Below are 18,334 nucleotides of genomic sequence, written 5' to 3'. Positions count from 1 at the left end.
TTCAAGGGGAGGGAGGAGAAGAGGTTGGGCGACGCAGGGTGGTACAGGTCAAAAGCAAAGAAGAATTGGAATTGGGGAGGGGGTGTCCCTATCGTAGCCTCAGGCGTAAAAGTCGTGACGGGGCAGATGTGGCCAACACGAGGATTGTTGGACCTTCTCAGGCAACAGTGAAATAGACAAATAAGGTATGAAAGTTGGTAGACAAGGAGGAGGATAGAGAGTTATGGGATCAAATAAGAGGGGGGGGAAGAAATAAGGCCGGGACATACCTAGAACGCAGATAAGGATCAAAGATGTCCAATGCCGACCGTACAGGAGCCGACCGGATAGATGGGGGAAGAGGAAATTTGGAAGCACACGGGGTAAAACCGAGTGATGTGAGAAAAAAGATAATCCAGATAGGGTCCAGAGGGAAGTCTAGGACCTTACACCTTTGGTTAAGAGTAGGATGAGGAAAAAGAAAGGAGAGGAGGAAGAGAGGGGGGAAGTCGGTGAAGATGAACGTGTAAATTATTTTATTAGCGAAAGAGGGTGGCTGAAAGTGACCTGCAGAGTACAGGCCGCCGCTAGGGATTTCCTGTGACGCCCGAGGTACCTGCCCCGTCACTTTGCGCGAATTTACAACTTAGACTAAAAAAACACATATAAGATCTATGATCTTTTTGTTTTTATTTTTTGTTTTTATTATTTTTATTTTTGATATTATTTCTGTTTCATATTTGTTATTGAAATTGTTCGAGATTTCCGTCTGATCTGCCTCTGAATGCCATTTGGGGGTTCGGGATTTCCCTGCGTATGTATGATATACGCGCTCAGCTGACATTTGGGATGCAAAACCTGGAAAGTTGCCTTTAGTAGATTAGCTAGGGTATCTAAAATTTAGTGAATGAAGTGATAGGTACTTGCATGAATTCTATTAATATCTTGACTCCTGTTGGCCCAGTTATACCACATTGATTCCAGGTCTAGACCCTTAATATGGTCCCCCTCCGATATTCCTATCGTTTTATCTTGAACTTTGCCAACGGAGATATCATGCAAGAGTCTCTTAAACTAGTATGTCTCACCTGGCAAGTGGATCAGATTTCCAAGGTTAGGTGATGTAGTAAAAATGTTTGTTTTGGCCCCAGTAGCCTTACGTCTGCATCAAACCTGCAGCCAAATGCGACCTACCGTAGCCCGGGGTAGCAGAGCGAGCGAATCAAAATCCTGGATTTTAGGTACAATCTACAATCTACAATCTATACGCAAGGTTGTGTATACGCGAGGCGGGGTTGGGCTTAGGCTTGAAAAGCAACATGGATCTTCATAGAATAATTGACAATTGCTGACTATTAGTAGACGGCGAATTCATGAACGTGTTAGTGGTACAGCCAGAGTCCAATAAACATCGGGAAACCGGGGTATAAAAGGGGAAGAGGAAAGTCAAAGGGGAAAGAGAGACAAAGAGCAGGTAAGTGTAGGAGAACAGGGAAGTGGGCGCAAAGGCAATCCAAATCAGAACAAACGAAGGGAATCCCGTCCCTTATGGCCGATCGACAAAAAAAAGGCAAAAATAGGACGTAAACGATGGTAGACTAGGGTACCTTTCATCATGCAAGGATCATGTTTCGCGAAATTACAAAGACAAACGAAGGAAGTAGCAGAAATACATGTGCAAAGCGCTCAGAGAATTGGAGATCGACATATCTCAGAACACATGATCGTAGAGTGGGATGAATGGGAGTTGCTTAGATGACATTGGTCGCACTAGTGCCAGAGGGCATGGTCTTGGGCTTGTTTGAACCCGAGCCAATTCGCTCTTCTTCATCCAGGCGCCGCCGCCACTCCGCCAGACTGTCGGTCATCATAGCAGGACCGTTGCTGTCCTCTTTGGTCGGGGTGCGTTCCAGGTCCAGCTGGCTGCTGAGACGGTAGTTACGGTTGGTGCTTTCCCAGTGGCTGCGAAGTGTCTCAAGCTCATTGGCAAGAGAATCAAGAGCCATAGATCCCCGGTTATCGGGAAAAGAGGTGGAATCTTGGGAGACATTGCTGTCTGCTCGAGTTCGGCCACCAGCGGTGTTGCTAGAGGCGTCGCTGTGGCTGCGGGAAATGCCATTTGTACCTTGGATGAGTTGGGACTGGCGGCGGTAATGACCCACCGAGGTCTCCACTTGCTGCAACAGCATGTTCACTTTGTGCTCTGCATCAGAGGCCCGGGTCTCAAGATGAACATTTTCCTGCTTTAGCTGCTCCAGTTCGGCACGTGTAAGCTCGGCGGTAGCCATCAGTTCTTGTTTGATGCGCTCGTGCTCAGCAAATGATCTTTCCTTCTCAGCACTAGCGTAAGTAAGTTGTTCCTTGAGCTGAGCAACTTGGTTCTCCAGGTGTTGGATCGAAGATGAGGTGTTTTGCTCCAGCTCAGCGATAGACTTCTGAAGTTGGGAACGCTCAACTTCCCATTCAGCCGAGCTCTCCGACCGATTGCCAGCATCCTCGATGCTCTTGTTGGCAAGTTCCAGCTCCGACTGTAACTTTGCATTATGAGCCTTGTGACGGCTCAGCTCATCCTTCATACGTTTCAACATTTTCTCAGTGCCCTTGACGTAGTGGACGGCGGATTGGTAGTCGTTCTCAAGCTGCTCCAGCTTCTCTCGGAACGCCCGGTCGGCTTCTTGCTCTCGAGATTCAAATGAAGATTTCAGATCATCATGAGCCTTCATACTGGTAGACAGCTGTTGCTCGAGCTCACGTAAGCGATTCTGTTCGGGAGTACCAAAGCGTGATCCTGGAGACTCGAGACGAGGTGACCGGCGAGTATCAGGTGTGATACCACGTTCACCCAAGAGGTCCTTCAAAGCCGCGTGCTGGATGTTCAAGGCACCAGCCTCGCGCTGGTGAGAATCGAGTTGGGCCCTCAACTCTCTGCTCTCAGCAGTGGAAGCTTGGCTTTCCTTCAAAGCCGTCTGCAGCTGTCTCCGTAACTGTAGTCCCTCCCGACTAGCCTGCTCCTGGTAAACTTCAAGGCCAGCAATCCGTTCCTCGGCCCTGCGTAACTTCGCAGCTGCATCATTGGCTGCAGCCTGGTTGGCCTTGGCCAGAGTGTTAGACCTTTCGATCTGAGCTTCTAGGGCAGCAACACGCTGATCAGCTCGGGACCGGATCGAAGCATCCAGATCAGTTGATGAGGCACGTTCAAGACCCGAGACGAAAGCCAGCTTGTGGGCTTCGGCTTCCTTGGAATGGCTTTCAGCCAGCTCTTCCGCCTCACGAAGACGGCGAGTGGTGTTCTCCAACTCAGTAGTTCGCTCCTCATGCTCGGATCGGAGTTGCAAGAGCTTCTTCTCCAAGCCTTCACGTCGCTCTCTCTCCTCCTCCAATCGTTTTTCGAGAATGGCGGTCTTTGCAGCGGAAGCACCAACTGCTTCTTTCAAGGCACCAAAGTTGGTGTTGAAGTCGGAAAGACGGCCGGAATAATCTTCAATCTGGCAAAGTAGCTCTTCCTTATCGAGAACAAGCTGCTTCAAAGAAGCCTCTGCCTCCGCACGCAACAGCGCCTCTTCCCTGGAAGAAGCCTCTGCGCGGTGAAGCTCGGCACGCAGATTCTCTGCCTCCAAAGAGTTGTTTTGCATCTCCAGTTCTGCTAAACGTTTGCGGGTGGCTTCGTTGGTGTCCTCTGCCAATTCTTTAGCCTGTCTCTCCTGTTGAAGTTCGGTAGTCAGGACATCGAGTCTGGCTTTGAGTTCAGACTGAGATGCAAGAGCCAATGCAAGACGACGTCCCATGTCAGTTGGGCGTTCGCCGTCCTCGCTGTCCCGGGAAACCTCAGGTTGCGGGGTTCCACGTTGGCTGCCGCCGTGAGCAGCGAGTCTAGCACGAGAATAAGCCGCCTCGCTCACGGCTACATCACGCTGGTGCTCGACTTCTGCGATACGCTTGGACGCGATGGCTGCCTGTCTGTCAACTGTCGCCTGCATCTTAGCCAGTTCAGCTCTCATGCCAAGGAATGCTTCAACGACAGGACGGTCTTCGTCATTTAATGAATCGCTAGCCCGCTCGTCAATTGCAGGGCTGCTGGATGCGTTTGGCACATAGCCACCCTTTCTCGCCAGGGCCAACTCGGAGGCGTACCAGGCGTTCCGCGCCTTGGCAGCCTCCAAATCTCTGATTAAGGCCTCTTGGTGTGGAGTTAGTCTTGGAGATCGAGGCTCATCACCGAGTGTCTTGGAGTTGCGGAAGGTTCGAGACTCAACAGAACCATCGATGCTCACTTGGCGGCCTAGGACAGACTCTTCTGCGCTATCCATCGAGCCACGCTGCCGATGTGAACGCAATGACCGCTGACGACTAGGAGTAGTAATCATCGGAGCGGCTTCACCAGTTTCCATTGCTTTGGCAGTAATCTTTTGCTGCTGTTGAGTTGGGGTCCGCTGACCGATAGAACCAGAGGCGTCCTGTGTGTGCTCTTTGGCCACTGGTGACTCGGCGCCTTGCTCAGCGTTGGCAACCTGTACATCCACAGTTCCTGTATACCCACGATCCATCTTCGTCGGTGTCTTGCTGCGAGGGTTCACTACAGGCTGGGCGCCATTGGTGCGAGGACCGGGAGAAGGAGCCTGTCCCGGAGGAGGTGGTCCAGAAGGTGCCTGTGCAATCGAAGCGCGTGGAAGTCTAGAGCCCGGTCCCGGTCCTAGATTAGGATTGGATCCATAGTCGAGCGGTTTGTTGCTGGCGGCTTGGATCAAGCTTTCGCGAGACGGTGTCGGACCACGACGAGACTGGTCAGGAGTGGCACTGTGTGCCTCTCGGGATGTTCGACCGGAGGGAGGCCCCTGCTTGTCGACACTGATTTTCCTCCCTGTTGGAACAGCACCGCGTTCAGTTGTTCCCGAGTCGTTGGGGTACCGGATCTTAGAGGTATCGAGGATATATGCCATGCTTAGCTCATTCGCATCCCGGGGGGCAGAGCTAGGCTCGCCAGCCATGACAATAATCTGCTTTCCAAACGCTGTCATGCTGTGACCAGATCTGGGAGATGGTGCTGGCCCCATGTTCTGGAAGGAATACCATCGGCGAGTCGATATGCGGAAGGCCGAAAGATCGCCCAAGTCTATTCCCTCGTCGGTGCGACCACCAAAAACGTACATCACATCACCAACCAAGGCAGATGCATGCCCCTCTCGCGGGGTTGGAATGAATCCAACGCAGTCAATTTCGGCCCACGCACCTGCACGAGGATCGAAACACCAAACATCGTTGAACCATCGCACACCGTTCGTTCCTCCAAACAAGTAAAGCTTGTCATTGTGACTGACAATAGTGTGATTGGTTCTGGCGGCAGGGATCTGACCTTCAGGAGGCCCGCCCTCGTGGCTATTTTGGACTAGAACTTCCCACTTGTTTGCCGGGTTTTGTAGTTGATTCAGATCAAATGCAATCAGGTCATTGAAAAAGAAACCCTCAACCTGGCCACCGAACACGTAGAGCTTAGATCCAAGGATATTCAGAGTATGACCATACCGTCCAGCGGGGCGAGCTCCTGGAGGAATCGCACGAGACCATTGTCGAGAAGCTAGAAGGAGCCAAAGTTAGTCCGAATCAGAAGAGAGGAGGTAAAGCGACGTACAAGTATTCAGAAGATATAGTGTGTCGTCCAACGCATCCGTTTCGTTGATTTTTGTATCTCCTCCAAATACAATATACGCATTACCAACAAGCAAGCTGGCATGCCCAACTCGGGGTCCTGGCCCTTCGGAGACTGTTGCAATCTGGGAGCAAGTAAGGCTCCCACCACTGCTTTCAATCATCCACAAATCTCCCTTGACAGTGGACCCATCGATCAGTCCACCCATCATATAGATATCGCCCTCCTTGCTAGCAACGGCATTGATAGCTGCTCCATAACGGGGAAATGGGGTTGTTTGCGGGGAAGCGAAGTTAAGTCGACGTTGCGACCAGGGATAGAGCGAAGAGTTGGGACTTTGCGGACCTCCATTGGGGCCCTGTTGTGGTCGTTGGACCTGGAAAGTTGTTTGATTAGAAATTGCCATTCCACCAATGCCAGGCAAGCTTACCTGTGATTCCGACTCAGCTCTTTGGCGCACTCTGACAGAATCTGGACTATTCGGGCTCGCCGCGGAATTTAATGAGTTGTTGTAACTGCTGCTGGGGGTTGGAGTCTGCGAGAAGCTTCCGTCCTTGGAGCCATTAGCATTGGTCATAGCCGACGGTCCATTCGACGGGGCGCCTTCGGAGGTGTGGACATTCCTCGTCGCGGGAGGAAGGGGCCCCTGGTGGTGTTTCTTCGATTTAAACAAAAAGGCCATCGTTAAGAGTCGTATTCAGTCGTGCACGGCGCAATTCGATAGGGATTCCGCGACCAGAATGCTGGTGCGCCGGCGCCGGTATTGATTATGTCGGAACCCCAGCACCAAGTTGTTCGACGTATTCGGAGGGGTAGTGGATTAACGGTGACTGTAATAAGGAGAACGTGTTTTCAAGGATAGTGTGGAGTTCGGAACCAGGAACCACAAGGAACCGTAGAAAGGTGTTCCATCCACCAAGCCGAGCCAAGGAAAAAAAATCAATAGCCCAGGGGGGGTTCGGGGAGTGGGTTGACGGGAATCAAGCACAACATATGACGATCCTGGACATCAAGACCTGGATTCGATTTTAAAAAAGAAAAAGAAACAATAAAACTGGCAAGCAATAAATTGAAAAGGGGCCAAAGCAGAGACAGATGAAAAGAAGATGATTCAATTTCCCTGGCGGAGATGGACTAATCAAACTAGTCTTAGTGTATGGGGAACAGACTCAGGCTTGCATACTCAGGGGCACCACCCAACTCCAACGGTCTTTGTTGTTAACATTCCACTTCCAGCCCCCCCGGTCGTCATGGAGAAAGGGAATTGTGGCTGCTACTCTCACTACCTTTACTGGTTTTAGTTTATCTTATGAAGAGAGCAAGCATTGGATTGGGTCAGAAAGTAAAGCATATCATTCCATTCAAAATGTTCATAGGAATGAGATTTTCAGGACCTTTATGAATCTGATCTTCATTATGGACTATACAAAGGTGAAACCATTGGAGAATCCATGCTATAATTACACCGCGGGGCTGGCTTTGCCGTGAAGCAACCGCCTATTGCTGTAGCGCAAGCCCCCGAAGCCCACAAGATGATCCACCCCCCACAACGTGGAGGGAATGTATCGAACTGGTTCCACGCATATTGAAGGGGCTCAACATCATCAAAAGTATCTGATATCAGAACAATTTATGTGATAGATTCTTATGTGAAGTACTAAGTAAGAGATAAACAATTAAAGAATGCCTTAAAGTCCAAGTGTAGGTTTTCGGTCATGGTATGCTGACTACACATGTTTATCTTCAAGTTGGTTTAGACTTTTCCTTCTATTCATTCCAATGTAACAGATGACCAAAGATTCCAAAATACACCTTCTGTTGTTGTTGATCTCGCCAGTGAAACCTTTTCATGTACCGTGTACATCCTGATTTCCTTGTCTGAGACAATGTCTTCGAAAGAAATAGATCTCTCAGCAGGGGCCATGACATTTGTGTTTGATATCATATTTGCGGGGTGAAATTGCAGTTTTTGTTAGTGACTGAACATCTCAATTCCTTGCACATCCTTAATGGAAAATGACCTCATTACAGGAGGTTGGCCAGTACAGCTTGCAAGAACAGCTATGAGGTCTCACCATGAAAACCTTGTGATAACCACTAGGGCTTTAACTCACTAGCAAATTTGAAACCGTAAGATTCAACTCAGGCAATTGAAGGATCTTATATAAGATGAAGTGAACAATCAAAGAAGTAAAAAGGTTATCGATCGTTATTGTCAATGTCAATGTCAAGCTTAACTGTCAGAGCTGCGGTTAGTCAGCCGGCGGGCGGGGATGCCGATAATCCGGCCAACAGCACTTGGGCACTGTCATAGCCGCGTGCGTCTAGATCGTTGGCTTTCCTCCACCTGATCTGACTGGTCCTTTTGTGAAAGTTCAAGCTTGTTTCGAAAACTGCAACTGGCCCTTCTCTTTCATCTTCTGGAACTCTCTTAAAACTTTGCCCCCTAACCTTGATTTGGGCATCTGGGAGGTCTCAGAGCTGCCCATGCTCTTCACCTCCCACCCCCCGCCGTCCTACCTCTCTTTCAAGTAACACCATGACTGATACAACAACATGAGGGACCCTACAGCAGAAATGGAACAATCTACCCAATCCCCCGCGCCGAATGGGTCGAGTGAACCCCGCCGCTCTAATAAATCCGTTCGAGTCGCGTTCGGTCCGGACCTTGAAACCACAATCCCCACCCGCGAACGTTCACCAGCACCATTATCCAGCCACCATCGCTCATTTACTACTGTAGAGCAGAAACATCCCATGATCGCAACCCCCACTCGTCCCACAAGCTCGGCCGGCGAGAATCCGGCTTTAGGACCCGATGACCCGCCACGACGGCCTTCCCCTCGCAGGTCGGAGAGCAGTCGACCGGCCATGTTGAAAAGAGCAAAGAGCGACTACGGCCCGAGTAGAGTCACATTTGACAAGCCAGTTGGGGAGGACGAGGAAGATTTCGCCATGCGACACGGGTGGCAGGAGGAATACACCTCCAGCGAATACCTCAAGATTTTGCACTCGGTAAGCAGAAGACAATGGGTCTAGACCTGGATCCTTGGAAATTCGAACTAACACCTCGGGGTTCATCAGAACTTCTACATGTACTTCACCGAGAAACGCCATGAAACAAATGGCATCCCCCGAGACCCTGTGGGGAGTTGGCCGAGTCAGGATTGGAGGATGAAAGACCGACTCAAGACCGTATCGGCCGCATTAGCAATTTGCTTGAATATCGGTGTCGATCCTCCTGATGTGGTGAAAACAAATCCGACATCGAAGCTAGAATGCTGGGTGGATCCTACCTCGACCACTGGTGGCGGTCAAAATAAGATCATGGAACAAATCGGCAAGAAGCTGCAAGAGCAATATGAGACTCTGAGCCTTCGAACAAGATACAAGCAATATCTGGACCCGTCAGTGGATGAAACTAAGAAGTTCTGCATCTCCCTGCGTCGGAACGCCAAGGATGAGCGGGTCCTCCTGCATTACAATGGGCATGGAGTTCCTTTACCGACCCAGTCCGGTGAGATCTGGGTCTTCAACAAAAATTATACACAGTACATCCCTGTGCCTCTATATGACCTGCAGTCCTGGCTGGCTGGACCTAGCCTTTTCGTCTTTGATGTGTCGCATGCGGGTAACATTGTCTCAAACTTCCATACATTCGTGGAAAAACATGAGAAGGAAAACATCGAAGCGAAAAAACGAGATCCCAACGCCATTGTCCAGAACTATGGCGATTGCATTCTTCTTGCAGCATGCCAGAAAAACGAGTCACTCCCCACCAACCCAGACCTCCCAGCTGATCTTTTCACCTGTTGTTTGACAACCCCGATCGAAATTGCGCTGCGTTTCTTTATTCTGCAGAATCCTCTGCGGACCGACATTTCTATAGATGACTTCAGAGTTCCAGGTCGTCTGCAAGACCGGCGCAGTCCTCTCGGAGAATTGAACTGGATCTTCACCGCGATTACTGATACGATTGCATGGAATACGCTTCCCCGTGCCTTGTTCAAGAAACTTTTCCGGCAAGATCTCATGGTAGCAGCGCTGTTCCGCAACTTCCTTCTGAGCGAACGTATCATGCGTACATACAAATGCCACCCCATCTCTTCCCCCGAGCTTCCCGAGACCCACCATCATCCACTATGGAAGAGCTGGGACCTTGCTGTGGAGATGGTGCTAGCGCAGCTGCCTGCTTTGATTGACCAAGAAGAAGGACGTCGACAGTACGAGTATCAGCACTCTACTTTCTTCGCTGAACAACTTACTGCGTTCGAGGTTTACCTCTCATCAGGACCTACTGAGAAAACACCTCCAGACCAACTCCCCATCGTGCTGCAAGTCCTGCTTAGTCAAGCACATCGCCTGCGTGCATTGATTCTGCTCAGCAAGTTCCTGGATTTGGGGCCATGGGCTGTCCACCTTGCCCTTAGCATCGGTATTTTCCCATATGTCGTTAAATTACTCCAGTCAGCTGCCCAGGAATTGAAGCCAGTCATGGTTTTTATCTGGGCAAGAATCATGGCTGTTGATCACACCGTCCAGAACGACCTTCTCAAGGATAACGGAATTCACTACTTCATCTCCATTTTGAATCCGGCGTCGCCAATTCCTGTTGGAAATGCCAGTGAACATCGAGCTATGTGTGCGTTCATCGTTTCCATCTTCTGCAAGAACTACCCCCAGGGTCAGAATGTATGTCTATCCGGTGAATTATTTGACTCGTGTTTGAGACACCTCGGTGATGTTGAAAACCCCCTGCTGCGGCAATGGTCATGTCTATGCCTGAGTATGCTTTGGTGTGATTTCCCCGAAGCAAAATGGATGGGTATTCGATGTTCAGCCCCCGCCAGACTCTGTGAGCTGAATTTTGATCCGGTTCCAGAGGTCCGCGCCGCAATGCTGCACGCGGTCACTACTTTTATCGGAATTCCCGATTTGACAGACCAGGTTGCACAGATTGAAGAGTCATTGGCCATGTCGGTCTTGCCTATGGCCGCCGATGGGAGTGTCATTGTCAGAAAAGAGCTTCTGGTATTTTTATCCACCTTCGTCAAGCGTCATCAGAATAAGTTCTTAGTGGCAGCATTTGAGGAGCTTCAAAATGAGAAGCGATCTCTCCAGCGTCGTCTTCAGGATGCGTCTCCGGCTACCCAAGCAGAGTTTCAGAAGACGTCTTCGGAGTTTGATTCAAAGACACCACAGCTGTCTCGTAACACCACTTTCGGGACTCTTTGGAAGCAAATTTTGATTATTTCTGTCGACCCACATCCTGAAATCGCACAGGGTGCTGGTGTCATTGTTGATTACATTCACCTCCTCCTTTTGGAGTCACCCATGTCGGCTCTCGCTGACAAAAACAGAATTGAGATCCTAGATCTCACCTATCATTTGTCACAAAAACTCCAGTCGGCAGAGCGCTCAGAGGCAAAGAAAACAGCTCTTCCTTCGACACCACCATCTTCTAGTACAACGCTGCCCAAACAGGAGGGCTATCTTTCTATAGGGTTCAAGCGTACAGCTAGTTACGCTGCCTCCCTCAGAAACCTTGCATTTGGCTCAGGATCGGAAAACTTGTCATCTGAAAGCAATGCCCCTCCTTCGCCCACCAAGAGTCGTATGCCCATGACACCCCGTGGCCGTGCTCCGCCTGAATGGACCCGACCTCCGGAAGTGAACGACCAGGTTGCTCCGGCTACCTACCACCTGGCTCCAACACCCACATCGCGCGGTTTTCAACCCATAGATCCAGAGAGTGTACCTGCCATCCCTCTCGGAAGCAGATTTTTGGACTGGTCAACAGAGGTAAACTCCGACCCCTTCAAACACCACAAGATGATCTATGAACACATACTGACTATGAAGTAGTATTTCCGGGAACCCCAGATGAAACCCAACGAGCCCGATGAGCCTGGAAGCTCCGACTACAATGAGCGGCTTTGGAGACGTGGCCGCAACGAGAAGATCATTGCGGAAACTCAACCTCTCAAAGGGAAGGCAGGTACCAGTCGATGGGATAACTCAGTTGCACTGTTGTCCAATAGCAGTCAGCCTTTGAAGATGTGCTTCCATCAATTTGAGGATCATCTCGCCGTTGCAGATGATCGTGATACCATTGCGTAAGTTTTCGATAGGCCCAGATGTATCTGCCAGTCACTTACCTTTGCATCAGTATCTGGGATTGGCAAAACCACAAACGACTCAACCAGTTCTCAAATGGGAATCCGATCGGATCCAAGATCAACGAAGTTCGTTATATTAACGAAGACGACCAGGCTCTTCTGTTGACAGGTTCTTCGGACGGTGTGCTCAAGCTGTTCCGTAACTACGAATCTGCCAAGGGCATCGAGGTCGTCACCGCATTCCGGGCATTACCAGACCTAATACCAAGCAATCGCAACGCAGGTCTTGTGCTTGACTGGCAACAAGGTCAAGGAAAGGCATTGGTGGCAGGTGATGTGAAGGTGATTCGAGTGTGGAATGCAGCCACTGAAGTCTGCACTAATGTAAGATTCTTTCTTTTGTTCCCCCCCCCCCCGGGGGCATATTGCCTGAATTCTAACGATTTTTGATAGGATATCCCGGCACGATCCGGCTCTTGCATCACATCGTTGACCTCAGACCAAGTGGCTGGCAACATTTTTGTTGCTGGCTTTGGTGATGGTGCCGTTCGTGTTTTCGACCAGCGACTGAAGCCTACCTCATCCATGGTCAAAGTCTGGCGCGAGCATAAGCAATGGATCACCAACGTCCATATGCAGCGTGGTGGCTTCCGAGAACTCATCTCGGGTAGCCGCAACGGTGAGATTCGCCTGTGGGACCTTCGTATGAACGATGCGCTTTCGACTATCTATGCCACCAAGGATACTCTCCGTACCTTGAGCGTCCATGAGCACGCTCCCGTCTTCAGCATGTACGTGCATTACTCGTTTAAATTTCTCTGGGGAGTCCAGCAGCTAATCCTTGATACAGGGGTACAAATCGCCACGAGGTGAAGACATTCAATGTCGATGGAACCTACCTTTCTACATTCGAACCTTATTCCAGCTTCCTCCATCACAACCGCGCCTCGCCCATTGCTGCTACTGCATTCCACCCCCATCGCACCATGCTCGCCTGTGCAGCGCTGCATGACAATCACATTAATCTTGTGTCTTGTTAGACGAATCCTGGATTCCTACAGATCAGTGGAATTTTTTTTGCTTTCAATTCTTGTGCCATTGTTGATGGGAGCTTATTGCGACATGGCCCTTGGGATCACCCAACAACGCTTACGGTACTGATACAATGACACGAATGATACATGAGTGCTTTTTACTTTCTCTTGTACCCGTGTCTTGAGCTGTTCCTCGATTACTCGAGTTTGGTCAAGTTCGAGTGATCTTGTTCATTTCCTTCACGATACGAAACATGTTTTCTCCTGATGCCTATTCTTATTCTCCCTGCCCTTTTCCACCCTGCTATTCCCTTTGAGCTTTGAATATCCCGCCTTGGTTATGCGGATCGACACGAAGTCTGAAGATGAGATGTTATGGGCACATGCGCCTAATTGCTTTGGCCAGCGCAGTCTGTTCTTCTCGGTGCCGTTCTTATTTTCTCTGTTCATCATTCATGGTAACTCAATAATATGTTCATACGCATACTCCGCACTTCAATCCTCCGTAGATGGGTCAAGTGGGGCGTCGGCAATTATCAGTTAACTGCTTCCGAGGCTCAAAACCACTTAACCGGGTCCCCTCTTCCCCTTAAGGCTAAGTTGCCGATTTTGCCGTGATATCAGCTTACTTGATTCCTTTATCGTTGAAACATGGCATTGGTGAGGTGGGGAACTTCCTGATTTCTCGAGTCATGATTTAAAATTTTAATGTTACTAATAATGCAACGCAACCATCCTGCAAATGTATTGATGAAAACTTTACACCCTGTATTCTCCAGTAGACTTTTTGCCCTTGGAAATTTCCAAGCTTAAGACAATGGGAGCCATGGAGAACTCGACACATCCAGTTGAATCTCCTGTCAAAACGGATATCGAGGCACCGGCATTGCAGCCTATTATCACTGAAAAACATCACGATCCTAATCTGGTGGATTGGGATGGTCCTGATGACCCTGAGAATCCATTTAATTGGCCTTCTTATAAGAAATGGCGACAGTTAATATTCATGGCGATTAACACTTTCTTGACGTATGTTCCTGACTAAATGTATAATGATTCATATGTCACCTTGTTGAATGTCACTAACTTTATCACAGCCCTCTTGCTTCCTCTATGTTCACACCAGGTGTAGCTGATATCCTGAAAGAATTCGGTTCTGACAGCACAATGATGGCCTCATTCCTTGTGTCAATTTATGTCCTTGGCTATGTAGTCGGTCCGTTCCTGATCGCTCCGCTATCTGAATTGTACGGGCGCGTTCCACTCTACCATACCTGCAATATCCTATTATTGATCTTCACCATCGCATGTGCCGTCTCGCAGAGCCTGCCCCAGCTCCTGGTCTTCCGGCTACTAGCTGGTATTGCTGGTGTCTGCCCGCTGACAATAGGCTCGGGCACCGTGGCTGATATGGTCTACAAAGAGAAACGTGCCGGAGTAATGGCTATATGGGCGATGGGACCCTACATGGGACCAGTTATTGGACCAGTTGCCGGTGGTTTCTTGGTGGAGGCTGAAGGGTGGAGATGGGTATTTTGGGTTCTTGCTATTACGGTATGTTTCCAGTCATTTCTGTTCATATATAATATCTAACAGGATCTAGATTGGCGTCATCCTCATCTGCACATTATTCTGTTACCGAGAATCTTACGCACCGACATTATTACGACGCAAAGCGGCTCGACTGCGCAAAGAAACGGGGAATCCTAATCTCCGCTCCATCTTGGATGATGGAGCCAGATCACCTCGTCAACTCTTCCTCTCTGCGCTATCCCGTCCGATCAAACTTCTCTTTACCTCGCCCATCGTCTTTCTGATGGCTCTCTTCGCCGCTATTACCTATGGATACCTCTACCTAATGTTCACCACAATGACTTCCATCTTCGAAGACAACTACGGCTTCAGTCAAGGTCTGGCTGGTCTAGCCTACCTCGGGTTTGGAGTAGGTTGTGCTCTCGGTCTCCTCATCGTCGGACGAACAGTCAATATGATCGCAGCAAAACACTCCGCCGAAGGCCGATTCTCGCCCGAATCTCGTCTCCCGCCAATGTTATACGGGTGCTGGGCCATTCCGGTAGGATTATTTTGGTATGGATGGTCCGCGCAGGAAAAAACCCATTGGATCATGCCAATTATTGGAACGGGCATTTTCGGCTTCGGTATCGTAGCTGTTTTCGCTACTGTGAGTGCTTACTTGGTCGATTCGTACCTTCGATATGCTGCGTCTGTGACCGCAGCGAATGTGTTTTTGCGTTCACTTTTCGGTGCCGTCTTGCCACTCGCTGGTCCATCGATGTATGATGCGCTTGGGTTGGGATGGGGAAATTCGCTGCTGGCGTTTATTGCGCTTGCGATGTGCTTTGTGCCATTCTTATTTGCGAAGTACGGGGCGATGATTCGGACACACCCCCGATTTCAGTTGAAACTCTGATATGGTTTCATGTCGATAGATTTTATGATACCCTATAGACTAGATTTCTTCAAAAATATATATGTATATATCCTAACTTCAGTGTGACAAAGAAACAAGCCACGGCATGGTCAAGAACTAGGACGATAGACGACCTGCTCGGCCCAAGCGGCTAATCTACCAGATTAACGATCTTCGGTGAAAAGGCCTTCGGCCAGTGATTAGGAGTTGCGCCCTCCATACTTGCAAAGAATGGATGTTCACCAAAGGCTTTTCAGTGCTCACGACTAATAAAGATTGGCAATTCTGGGACTTCCGCGATAAGATGCTCCAACCCACCCGCATGGTCATTGTGCAGATGACTCAGGATAACACCCTTCAATTCGGTAGCTTTTATTCCCGGCCCATGCAGCTGCTCCAATATTCCATCTTTGTGCTCGATTGTGAATTGACTGAGCAAGCTATTGAAAAGGGCAACGCGTGGGAAATAGCTGGAGTCGATGCAAAATGGTGATTGTCCGGTATCGAAGAGGAACAGTCCTTCTGGGTGATGAATCAGGAAGACTCCAACAGGTAAAGATTTAGTCCAGTTCCTATCACACAATGACCCAATACGGCGAAATAATAGGCCAATTGCTGGCTGGTTGGACATGGAGGGTCTGATGCCGACGGTCCCCGTCGAGAGGAAGGTCAACTGGACCGTATCATAAGAATTCATGTTGTTATAAGATTACTGAGAAGACATGAAAAGGGTAAAAAGAGAAAAGCGGAAATATCTAAGTTGAAAGCCATGAGCATTTGGCAAGCATCAAAGGTACAAGCCGAATGCCGAAGTAAACAATGTAGTACAACTGATTAGATAACACTTTCGGCAAAGTCACTCCCGAACACCTCAGCCGCCGAACCATCAACAGATCTTCAAGTGAATATGCCGAGAAAGCGAGGCCCAGATGGATCAAGTCGAGCAAAGGTGGTTTGTGTGCGATGCCACAGTCGCAAGGTCAGTTCTATCACTTAGCAAATGGAGTGATACTAACAATCATCTAGGTCCGCTGCGATCTTGAGGCTCGACCAAATGGAGTCTGTAGTCGGTGCGAACATGAAGGCCGTGACTGCCAGTAAATTTCACCGAGCTCTTGTTTTATGTTGAAGCTAATGAGATAGACTAAATATCGGATCGCGTAAACGAAAGGCATTTCGCACTTCACTGGCCGCGCCTAGTACTCACAATTCGCCAATTCGAGCAGACATCAGCTCTCAAGAGTTGACGCCTTCGTCACTGAATGTACTAGGGAACAGAGTCCACCACTGCCCGGCCACAGATTATGAAACCCCTCAAAATCATCTGCTGCTGGGCAACGGAACCAATGAGACCGATCTTATAGTACAGACAACCCAGGCTGATATTCTTCCCCCGCCTGTGATTTCTCAGGCTTTATCGGACTTTTATTTCAGTGAGTTGTACCATTTGGTTCCTGTCCTGGACCGGGGCCAAGAGGAATTGAAACGGTCACTTCTGCTCCGACAAGCACTCTCTTTCGCCGGCAGTGGAATGCGTCGATCGACCGAAGGACCCAGTGAATGGTCCACACTCGCGATCTATAAACGGATCAAGACATTGATATCTCTTGACTATGAGCCAGAGCCTCTGAATGTTTTGGGCTCTCTGTGTATATTGGCCTGCTATCCTATGCACTCAACTCATGAAGTTGCTTTGTATAACCCTTGGCAGTGGGCTGGGATGGCCATCCGACTCGCTCTTCAATTACAACTGCATGAAGAAAACACATATGTGCAATTTAAGCATCCTGGAATAGTCAGGAGGACTTGGTGGTACTTGTTCATGAATGATACCATGCAAATGGGCTGCTCGGGACGCCCGGGAATGTTTCCACTCAGCGATTGCAATGTACGGCTACCGACAGTTGCTGATTTCAAAATGCCCACCGCAGAAGCGCAAGTTTTTTGTGCGATGGTCACCCTCTGTCGGGAACTTAAAGAGGTTCTGCAAATGGGAAAACTCGACAACGTCTCGCAAGTGCAAGTCTTCACAAAACTTACCATGCTCAGAGTCTGGAGGGAAGACCTGCCACATGATTTACATCTCTTCGATGGAACAAAAGAAATCAGACAACGATACAATCGAGCAGTCGCCGAACTTCACATATTCTACCTGACAACCATCATTCTGACTTGCTTTCTCGGTCGTCGCGAAAACTGCCCGTTATTAAAATGTGCCTCCATCGTTGCATCGTCATGCATTTCCCGACTATATGAGGAGATTCTCTACCACGAAGGCACTCCTTTTCTTCTGCCAATCCATGCTTGGGCAAACTTGGTGGCTTCTATCCCTCGAACTTTCAGCAAGGATGAGCAGATTCCCAACCAGGCTAATGAGAAACGCATTTGCCGCATTGTTTTGGAGAAGATGAGCGAGAAACATCCCGCAGTCACGTTGGTACAGCAGCGGATCGATGAAATCGGCCGTTTAGGAGCGAGTGTTTTCAGCACGCCTGATAACCCCGCAGATGTACAAAATACGGCTTCTCTGCCCTCTACAGAGACAACAGGGGAAATACTTGCTCTGTTCCCTTTTTCGTTGAGCTTTTGCCCTACCCTGGAGCTATTTGCGCCTGACCCCGGTGAGACTGAGCAAAGTGATTTATTCTCAGATCTTCTTATCGATATCAATAACTGGGACTGGCCTGTCGATTGGTCTTCATTTCTGTTCTAGAATTATTAATGCAGATATTCATGGAACCTCAAATGCGAAGTGTACAAACAGCACTTCGTGTATTGCTACGTCTTAACATCCCGATCCTCCAGAAACATAATATACCCAATAATCATTGTGTTTCCAGGATCTAACACCGCGTCGATGGGGAAGGTCATCCTTTTTACTGGGCTCCCTTGTAATTGCAATATCTTCAGCCCTAGATCTACACTTCTATGATACTATATGTACAAAAATGCCTGATTTCGGCTTTAATAATAAATCGGACATACTTAGTAAGTAGTCAGTTTGGGGTAAAGTGGGTCTTATCGTATTTTAACGAATGAAGATGCACCATTCTGCGCCCCACTTGAGTATCCGGCAATGTTAATTTAAACTTTCTCCAACTATACGGAGTTTACCATCGCATTTACA

At 49.0% G+C, this 18,334-nt stretch overlaps 5 protein-coding genes across 5 annotated transcripts; 3 read left to right on the top strand and 2 right to left on the bottom strand.

Moving 5' to 3' along the window:
- Positions 1-1,730: 1,730 nt before the first annotated feature.
- Positions 1,731-6,305, bottom strand: N7520_008641 (putative cell polarity protein (Tea1); the record flags this gene model as incomplete). Its single annotated transcript, XM_057142575.1, has 3 exons — positions 1,731-5,551; positions 5,606-5,999; positions 6,054-6,305. The coding sequence occupies 3 exons, from the start codon at positions 6,303-6,305 to the stop codon at positions 1,731-1,733; spliced, it is 4,467 nt and encodes a 1,488-aa protein (XP_056991863.1).
- Positions 6,306-8,179: 1,874 nt separating this feature from the next.
- On the top strand, positions 8,180-12,782 carry N7520_008640 (ubiquitin-binding TORC1 subunit KOG1; the record flags this gene model as incomplete). Its single annotated transcript, XM_057142574.1, has 6 exons — positions 8,180-8,638; positions 8,708-11,425; positions 11,489-11,739; positions 11,793-12,126; positions 12,196-12,533; positions 12,593-12,782. The coding sequence occupies 6 exons, from the start codon at positions 8,180-8,182 to the stop codon at positions 12,780-12,782; spliced, it is 4,290 nt and encodes a 1,429-aa protein (XP_056991862.1).
- Positions 12,783-13,602: 820 nt separating this feature from the next.
- Positions 13,603-15,207, top strand: N7520_008639 (MFS transporter; the record flags this gene model as incomplete). The annotated part of the gene is made up of 3 exons (XM_057142573.1): positions 13,603-13,805; positions 13,874-14,330; positions 14,380-15,207. The coding sequence occupies 3 exons, from the start codon at positions 13,603-13,605 to the stop codon at positions 15,205-15,207; spliced, it is 1,488 nt and encodes a 495-aa protein (XP_056991861.1).
- A 253-nt stretch (positions 15,208-15,460) lies between these two features.
- On the bottom strand, positions 15,461-15,904 carry N7520_008638 (uncharacterized protein; the record flags this gene model as incomplete). The annotated part of the gene is made up of 1 exon (XM_057142572.1): positions 15,461-15,904. One exon carries the CDS (start codon positions 15,902-15,904, stop codon positions 15,461-15,463), a length of 444 nt encoding a protein of 147 aa, XP_056991860.1.
- A 210-nt stretch (positions 15,905-16,114) lies between these two features.
- N7520_008637 (uncharacterized protein) lies at positions 16,115-17,920 on the top strand (the record flags this gene model as incomplete). The annotated part of the gene is made up of 3 exons (XM_057142571.1): positions 16,115-16,186; positions 16,234-16,304; positions 16,351-17,920. 3 exons carry the CDS (start codon positions 16,115-16,117, stop codon positions 17,918-17,920), a joined length of 1,713 nt encoding a protein of 570 aa, XP_056991859.1.
- Between the last annotated feature and the right edge of the window lie 414 nt (positions 17,921-18,334).

Source organism: Penicillium odoratum (assembly GCF_028828045.1).
Source record: "Penicillium odoratum strain IBT 22623 chromosome Unknown utg000006l_segment0_segment0, whole genome shotgun sequence".
NCBI lineage: Eukaryota > Fungi > Ascomycota > Eurotiomycetes > Eurotiales > Aspergillaceae > Penicillium > Penicillium odoratum.
The sequence above is the reverse complement of the archived record's forward strand: the minus strand, read 5'-3'. Positions and strand labels throughout refer to the sequence as shown.